The 9,358-nt window shown below is 54.8% G+C and overlaps 1 protein-coding gene across 1 annotated transcript; it reads left to right on the top strand.

Moving 5' to 3' along the window:
* The first annotated feature begins 1,617 nt into the window (after positions 1 to 1,617).
* SLC22A20 (solute carrier family 22 member 20) lies at positions 1,618 to 5,356 on the top strand. The gene is given in 6 exon segments (XM_007198582.2): positions 1,618 to 1,726; positions 1,729 to 1,850; positions 1,852 to 1,992; positions 2,072 to 2,195; positions 4,648 to 4,781; positions 5,243 to 5,356. Coding segments are annotated over 6 exon segments (744 nt in total).
* The last annotated feature ends 4,002 nt before the right edge of the window (positions 5,357 to 9,358 follow it).

Here is a 9,358-nt window from a genome sequence, read left to right as displayed (position 1 = left end):
GGCCTCACACCCGCCCCTGCCCTGCCCTCCATCCCCTTCCCCATCGTCCTGGGGGCTCGCACCTCTGCTGGAGTCCTGGGCATCTGGGAGGGGAGGATGGGGCCCCCCCGCTGCAGGGACAGGACCATACTGCTGAGGTCCCACATGGCCCTGCTGGTCCTACATGCCCCCCTCCTCTAAGCCCTGACCCCTTCTTTCCCCGCACACTCTGCCCGTGAGGCTCTGGCTGAAACCCAAACCCCTAACTTAGCACAAACCTGACCCCCAGGAAGCTCCCCAGGACACAGAGCCTCCTTTAAGTCTTCTCGAGGGTGGGGGAGGGGAGTTGCCCCTGTGACCCAGACACCTGCAGCTTCTATAAGCTGCTCCAGCCCCTCTGGGATCCCAGCTCTTCTTACCACAGATAAGACAAAGAGTAGGTTGAGGTGGGGGTAGAGGAGGGGCTGGGACAGCGTGGGGAGGGGTGAGCCGCAAACCAGGGCAGCAGCGTCTGCAGAGCAAAGACTGAAGGAGCCCAGCTGGGGGGTGGGGGCTGCCCTCGGCCACCAGGAGCCCCAGGTGGAGCCCCGAGTGGCAGACTGTCGGGCACAGGGCCTGGAATCTGCATTTTGCCTTTGGGAGTCCCTGGGCCAAGTCCTGCTAGGCCTCAGCATCCTCATCAGCAAGGGGAGTGGTCCATCACTTCCTGGACTCCTGGGCTGGTTTGTGAGAGGGGCCAGGTGGAGGGGCGGGGGGCCAGGTGCACCAGGCCCCACCCGCTTAGTTCTCTGTATTGGGTTTCCTTTGATGAGAGGTTGGAACACTGTGGGTCTGGATGAGCGGAGACCCTGCCCCCTCCCACACCCCCAGCCGGAGAGTACCTGGGGTGGGGGCAGGGAGAGCAGGGCTTCCTCTTGGTTGCCCTATTTGGGCATTTTTCAAGGACTTTTTTCCAAGTGTCTCCCATGCAGCCTCTGACTTCCAGGGAAGTGGGGGAGGGGCAAGCAGCTGTAATCACTGGCACCTCTTATGTGACCGCCAAGCATGTAAGGCTCCGGCGTCAAGGGAGCCCAGGGACAGGACTGGGTCCCGTGTGCTGAGGCTGGAATTGCGCGCTTTTTTTTTTTTGGCCGCATCACTCGGCTTGTGGGATCCTAGTTCCCCGACCAAGGATCGAACCCGCGTCCCCCGCATTGGAAGCGCAGAGTCTCAACCTCTAGACTGCCAGGGAAGTCCCCTGGAGTTGGGCTCTTGAAGATGCCTCACAGTGGCCTCCAGGGAAAAGGGGAGGGTGGTGATGGCGCCACATTTACAGCTGGGGTCCCCCCTGCGAGGGCCATGGGCAGGGGGCTGAGCCTGCAGATCTGGGCAGTGGGATGTGAGGCGGCCCTCTAGGACCCCTCGCTTTTCTAACTCGGAGGGGAGAGGCTGGGAGAAATGAGGAGAAAGGGCCTGGCAGGAGGGGGAGCGCTGCAGACCTGGGGACACCGGAGGCCTCCTGTGAGGTGTAACCCAAACCCTCTGAGTTGCGGGACACGGGGCATCTGAGGTCCTAACCCTGGCCTGTTCCTCCACCTCCCAGGGCCCCATCCCAGCCCCTTTACGTAAGGCTCCGAGGCTGGGCCTCAGGTCAGGCCCATGGCCATGGCCTTCACAGGCCTGCTGGACGCCCTGGGTGGCATGGGTGGCTTCCAGCTGGTCTATACGGCCCTGCTGCTGCTGCCCTGCAGCCTGCTGGCCTGCCACAACTGAACTTCACGGCCGCCGTGCCCCGCCACTACTGCCAAAGGCCCGCCAACCACACTGCAGCCACTGTCAATGGCTCGGGGGCCTGGCTGAGGGCCACCGTACCCCTGGACCTGCTTGGGGCCCCCCGAGACATGCCGACACTTCACGCAGCCTCAGTGCGCCCTCCTGGGCCCCAACACCTCCGTCCACGGGGCGGCCACCAAGGGCCGCAAGGATGACTCGGTCTATGACCGCAGTGTTTTCCCGTCCACCATCGTGATGGAGGTTGGGGTGGGGCCGGGGTGGGGGGCCGGGGGGGCTGCTGCCCGAGGCCAAGGCTGGAGCGTCCCTCCTTTCCCCGTAGTGGGATCTGGTGTGTGAGGCCCGTGCCCTCCGAGACCTGGCTCAGTCCGTCTACATGGCCGGGGTGCTGGTGGGCGCCGTGGTGTTTGGCAGCCTTGCAGACAGGTGAGCCTTTGGGGACGAGGGTCCCAGCCTCCCGCGCCTCTTCATTAACTTTTCTTTATTAAAGTTTGTGTATTTTAAAATAGATAATGCATACAATACATTCACAAGGTTCAAAGTTCCAGAAGGTACAAGCAGTGTGCAAGGAAGCGTTCTCCCCTCTGTGCCACACTCCAGCGATTTCTACAGGGCAGCCTGGTTTCCGTGTACCTTACAGAGATTTTTTATGATTTTATACAATCCAGGTGAACATGTACATGTGCTCCATCCCCCTTTTCTATACAAATGCTGACACACCCCTACATGGTTTTGTATATGGCTTTTACCTCATTCGTGGCCTCTGCGTATTCCTTCAGAAAAAGCTCTCCTGTCCTCCCCGCGTCCGGGCTGCATCCCACTGTGCAGATGAGCCACAACTGACCAAAAGGGCCCCTGAGGATAGAGAGACGCCCGGAAATGCAGCACACACCATGGTTCTGATGGAGTCGGCTCCTTGCCTCCTCCATCCTCTTTCCCATTCCTTCCCTGCTCCTCCTCCCCTCTCTCTCCCTCCTCCTCTCCCCTCCCTGCAGCCCCTCCTCTCACTGTTCAGGTTCTGGGGGCCCTCCTGGACTGCAGACTCCACACCCTGGAGTGTGCAAGGTGCTTCAGGCCCCTCACGGGTGGTCCTGTCATAGCCCTGGTCACCCCGTGTCAAGACATGTCCGGTCTTTCTGTGTATGAGCCTGTATCTTATTCATAGTGTCTCGTTCGTCACCAGCCCCCAGCTCAGGCCTGCCACTTAGAGGTGATCAATGAACATCTGTGTAACAGAAGGAAGGAAGGAAGGAAGGGAGGGAGAAAGGGAGGGAGAAAGGAAGGGAGGAAGGGAGGGAATGAGTCTATCATGGGGTGTGTGGAGGAGAAATGCTGCTCACCTGGCCAAGCTGGGGCTCCAGCCCTGGACCCTCTCTTACAAATGGGGCGGTGCCAAGGCCCCCCTACCCTGGCCTTGGACCCCTCTGTGGTGTAACAAGCCCCGCCCCACACTGGCCTCCCCAAAATGACTAGTCCAGTTTGTTTTACAAAAGTCAAGTTTATGGGCTTCCCTGGTGGTGCAGTGGTTAAGAATCTGCCTGCCAATGCAGGGGACACAGGTTCAAGCCCTGGTCCAGGAAGATCCCACATGCCGCGGAGCAGCTAAGCCCGTGCACCACAACTTCTGAGCCTGTGCTCTAGAGCCCATGAGCCACAACTACTGAGCCCACGTGCTACAACTACTGAAGCCCATGTACCTAGAGCCCGTGCTCCACAACAAGAGAAGCCACCGCAATGAGAAGCCTGCGCACCACAACGAAGAGTAGCCCCTGCTTGCCACAACTAGAGAAAGCCCGCGCGCAGCAACGAAGACCCAAGGCAGCCAAAAATAAATAAATAAAATTAATTTTTTAAAAAAAGTCAAGTTTATGATACTGTTTATTAGAAACACTGGTCTTTGTAAGCAAGCACAAATCTGCCATGAGCTAGCCAGTGAGAGTGTGCCCGTGTACCTAGTTGTTGCTGCATCTCCCCTCCCTGTCTCCAGGTGACTCCAGACCCGGGAGGATGAGCCGTGGTCCCCGGAGGATTGCTTCCTCCTGGCTGACGGATGGAGGCAAGCAGCTCCTGCAAGTTTCCCTGCGGGGCTGCTGATCTGGAGAGCGGCGCTGGTCAGGCTAGGAGCAAGCCTGCACCCCCCTCCAGAGACGTTCACGAGGGTGTCAGGGGGTCATCCTCTCTTCCTCAGCAATTTTAGACTTGAGTCAAGTGGTCTTCACCATTTAGGAGAGATCTTTAAAATTCTCACCCTCAGAGTGAGTGGGGCGCCCCCGGGCATGGTACACACGTGCCACGTAGACGTGAATGAAGGTTCTTCTTAACTGCAGTTTTCTTTTGGAGGGAAATTCAAGAATGAGATAGAGGAGGGTTAACTTGGGGTTTTGTGCGCTGCTCACAAAAAAGTGAAAACTGAAGGTTCTCATTCAGTCTGAACCAAAAGACTGGACTCTGGGGTCCTGCTCCCACCAGCCTGGGCCCTGCCAAGGGTTTGCCCCCCATGAGTTCTGGTTTGAGGGCTCCCTCCCGCCAGAGAGCTGTTCAGGGGACCCTCTCATAACCCACTGCACCTGCCTCTGAGCCTTTGCAGAATCTCTGTCTTTCCCCGACCCTGGGAGAGTAGGGGCTTGGTAGGGAGCCAGAAATATTCCTTGAGTGAAAGAACGAAGGAGGGAATACGTCTCTTCATCCCCACTTTCCTTCCACACCAGGCTTCTCCCTCCCTGGTCCTGCCAGTGTCTGGGTCCCAGCAGGTGCGCATCTATTACAGACAAGTGGCTTTCAGATGTGGTGAGGGGGTAGCTTCTTCTTACCCTCCCTCCACAGCCCGCATGCGGGATACTGCTGCCTCCTAGGAACCCTAACCCTGCGCCCATGGCCGGGCTCAGGCTGGGCCACAAGGCCCCCTGGTCTGGTCGTACCTGCAGCTGGCAGTTCCAGGGACAGACACAGCGTACTTCTGCTCCTTCGGCGCCTACTGCTTCTTCCGGTTCCTGATGGGCATGACCTTCTCTGGCATCATCTTTTTTTTTTTGGCCGCGTTGGGTCTTTGCTGCTGCGTGCGGGCTTTCTCTAGCTGAGGCGAGCGGGGGCTACTCTTTGCTGTGGTGCGCGGGCTTCTCCTTGCAGTAGCTTCTCTTGTTGTGCAGCATGGGCTCTAGGCGCGCGGGCTTCAGTAGTTGTGGCACGTGGGCTCAGTAGTTGTGGCTCGCGGGATCTAGAGCGCAGGCTCAGTAGTTGTGGCGCACAGGCTTAGTTGCTCCGCAGCATGGGGATCTTCCCGGACCAGGGCTCAAACCCGTGTCCCCTGCATTGGCAGACGGATTCTTAACCACTGCTCTGGCATCATCTTAAACTCCCTCTCTCTGGGTGAGTCCAGCCAAGGAGGGGCCTGGAGGGGAGGGGGCTTGCGGGGGGAGGGGGTGGCAGCCCCATCGTTGGGTGTCTTTGCATTGGGATTCTCATCCGGTGACCTCAACTCACAACCTCCCACCAGGGTTCTCGGGACACCTGGGCTCTCAGCGGTGGCCCTGTCAGCAGCGAGCCGTGGACCCTGGGTTGCCATTTGCCCATCTGCAAGCTGAGAGGGCTGGGTTCACTTCCTGTGTGAGTTAGTCAGCAATAACCACTTACTAAGGACCTCCTGTGTGCCAGGCTCGGTGTGGGCTCAGTGTGGGCCACGGAAGCGAGGTGAGACACAGGGGTCCCCGAGGCGGCAGGGGCCCTGAGAGGATGTGGCTCTGAAAGGGGCGGGGTTTCCCTTTGGTGCCATGTGGAGGCCTGGCCTCCTGGGTGCCAGGTGGGAACGTCCCCACCCCCAAAGCAACAGGGTCAGTGCTCACTGCAGGCTGGTTCCAGGCAGCTCGCAGGTGGCAGAGAGCGCCGTGGACAGAGGAAGCCCACCCTGGACCCAGGCCAGCCACCACCTCCGTGTCCCTCTAATTACTTTTGCTCCTGAGGACACCACCAGGCCTCCGGGAGGACCTGAGCGCTCTCACTCTGCTGACAAAGACGGGATGGGTCTTGCATCCCGGGGTAGCAGGGAACCTCGGGGCCAGAGAACCAGGACACACCAGGCCAGCACACTGGACACCCCCCGCCCCATGTCAGGACAGCAACGGGCACTGAGCTCACGAGGGGATCTCAGCAAATCCCAGCCCACCCGCCTCATTCTTCCGGGTAGACGTCCAGCCACAGCTCATGGAATCTGAAGGCAGGAACGGTGGTCCAAGGCCCATCTCCTGCTAGAATCACCTCTATAACACACACACCTACACACACACACACACACACACACACACACACACACACACATATACACACACCCCCTACACACACACACACACACACACTCCTAACCACAATGCACACCCCCATATACACACACCCCTACACACACCCCCATATACACACACCCTACACACACACACACTTCTAACCACAACACACACACCCATATACACACACCCCTACACACACACACACACACTCCTGACCACAACACACACACCCCCTACACACACACACACTCCTAACCACAGCACACACACCCATATACACACACCTCTACACACACACACACATATACACACCCCCTACACATACACACTCCTAACCACAGCACACACACCCCTACACACACACCCCTACACACACACACACATATACACACCCCTACACACACACACTCCTAACCACTACACACACACCCATATACACACCCCCTACACACACACACTCCTAACCACTACACACACACCCATATACACACACACACATATACACACCCCCTACACACACACACTCCTAACCACTACACACACACATCCATATACACACACCCCTACACACACACACTCCTAACCACTACACACACACCCATACACACACTCCTAACCACTACACACACACACACACACACACACACACACACACGCAGCTAGGTGTGGGAGGTGCAGCAGTGAACGAGCAGAGCATGCTCCGTGGGGTCCATGTTCTCCCGCAGGAAGACAGATAAACAACACAAATAAGCGAGTTGTGAAGTGTGTTAGAAGGTGACAAGGGCGACAGAGGAAATCTAAAGCCCAGCAAGGGAATGAGAGCGGTGCGGGGAGGGGAGAATCAGCAGTCTTGTTGGCTCAGGGACCCGCCTTGTTGGGAAGGGGTCACTCTGGGCTAAGCTTGAGGGAGGTGAGGGAGGGGGACCTGTGGCCACGGGGCGGGGGGAGGGAGGTGGGTGGGCCAACATTCCAGACAGAGGCCCTGAGGGGGGAATGTGTCTAGTGGGCTCAAGAGCAAGGAGGTCCTTGTGCTGGAGCGGAGCTGGGTGCGTGACAGCTCAGGGTGATGCGGGCAGACCCTTAGGCCTGGCGGTCATTAAGGACGTTGGCCTTGACCCTGAGTGAGATGGGAGCCTCTGGAGGGTTCCGAGCTGAGGAGAGGCCTGACCTGGTCTCACTTGGCATTTTCCGGGATCCCTCCGGCTGCCATGCGGCTCAAGGACAGGAGCAGGAAGGCCGGTCCCGAGGCTCCTCCGGTCACCCGGTGAGAGGCGAGGCTGGAGTGGGCCGGGGGCAAGCACGGGAGGAGGCGGGAAGGGCTCAGACTCTGGTTCAGTTCTGCAGACAAACAACAGACAAACAACAAAACAAAACAAAAAAGCTAAAGGACAAACTAGTTTTTTTAATTGGTAGCTTTATGTGGTGGTTTTTAATAACAGCTTTATTGAGGTATAATTCACCTATCATAAAGTTTACCTTTTAAGGTTCATAATTCTGTGGTTTTTAGTGTATTCACAGAGTCGTGCAACCATCACCACTGTCTAATTTCATGATATTTTCATCACCTCCAAAAAGAGACTCAGTACCCGTTAGGAGTCATTCCCCATTTCTCCCTTCTCCTAATACCTGGCAATCAATTATCTACTTTCTGTCTCTATAGATTTGCCTATTTTGAATATTTCATATAAATGGAATCATATCAAATCTGGTCTATTGTGTCTGGTCTCTTTCACTTTGTATAATGCTTTCAAGGGTTATCCCCGTTGTAGCATGTACCAGTGTGTCATTCCTTTTTATGCCCAAATAATATTCCTTTGCGTGGATAAACCACACTTTGTTTAGCCATTCATCAATTAACTGTCATTTGAGTTGTTTCCACTTTGAGGATATTGTGAATAGTGTGGCTCTGAACATTCGTGTACAAGTATTTGTTCGAATACCTGTTTTCAATTCTTTTGGTTATATACCCAGGAGAGGAATTCCTGGGTCATCAGGTAACTCTGAGGCACTGCACAGTGGCTTCACCATTTTCCATTCCCACCAGCAAAGCAATGTATGAGAGTTCCAGTTTCTTCACATCCTTGCCAATACTTGTTATTTTCCATTTTTTAAATTATGGTCATCCTAGTGGGTGTAAAGTGGTATCTCATTGCAGCTTTCATTTGCATGTCCTTAATGACTAATCTGTTGAGCATCTGTTGCAAGCCTTTGATTAATTTTGATTAATTTTCAGAGTTCTGGAAAAGTTGACTTTAACATCTTTTGCCGGTGTTCACATGGTTTTATGCAAGAGAAGATTTTGCAGATCCTTACTCCGCCGTAAGGCCCACTGTCCTTGCTGACTCTTGGTGGATGACATTGACGACATTACCCTCATCATCATGACGCAAGGTTGTTTCTGTTATACAACAGAGAGTCTAACAGCACAGTGGGAAAGGGACTGAGTAAATTTTAGATCCCATCAGCTCATAGATTCTATAACTTTTACATCTTAGTTAATGTTCCATATCCTGTCTCCTTGTCAATACAAGCTTCTAGAAGCAGGAACTGTGGGTTGCTTTGCAGCCTTCCCTCTGGTTCCCAGCACTGTGCTTTGCCTGCTTAAAACATTTACTATAACCACTTTGGGACATTATTTGGGTCTTTACAAATATTTTAAAGTTGTTTGAGGTTACGATGTTCTGAATCTAGACTCCAGATTTAGTCTGCATTGTCCAATGTGGTTGCTATTGGGTCCCTGTGGCTACTGAGATTGAAATTAATTAAAATTAAATAAAATTTAAAACGTAGTTCCTTGGTTTCACTAGCCACATTCCAAGTGCACAGTAGCTACATGTGGTTAGTGGCTACTGTATCAAGCGGCACAGAGCTAGAAATTTCCACCATGACCCTGCTCTAGATACTTCCTCTCCAGCTGTCTCAGACCACAGGGTCATCACTGTTGGGAATTTGAAGGGACACTGGGCATAGATTCTCCTTCATTTGCAAGGAGGCAGCTCTTTTAATGAGTCCTGATTGCTTTTTTAAAAATTTATTTATTTTATTTAATTTTTGGCTGTGTTGGTCTTTGTTGCTGCACGTGAGCTTTCTCTAGTTTCGGTGAGCGGGGGCTACTCTTCATGGTGGTGCATGGGCTTCTCATTGCAGTGACTTCTCTTGTTGCGGAGCACGGGCTCAAGGCGTGTGGGCTTCAGTAGTTGTGGCTCGTGGGCTCTAGAGCGCAGGCTCAATAGCTGTGGCGCACAGGCTTAGTTGCTCCAAGGCATGTGGGATTGTCCCAGACCAGGGATTGAACCCGTGTCCCCTGAATTGGCAGGCAGACACTGCGCCAC

Source organism: Balaenoptera acutorostrata, chromosome 9 (genome assembly GCF_949987535.1).
Source record: "Balaenoptera acutorostrata chromosome 9, mBalAcu1.1, whole genome shotgun sequence".
NCBI lineage: Eukaryota > Metazoa > Chordata > Mammalia > Artiodactyla > Balaenopteridae > Balaenoptera > Balaenoptera acutorostrata.
Note: the sequence above shows the minus strand (reverse complement) of the source record. Positions and strands in the feature narration are given on the sequence as shown.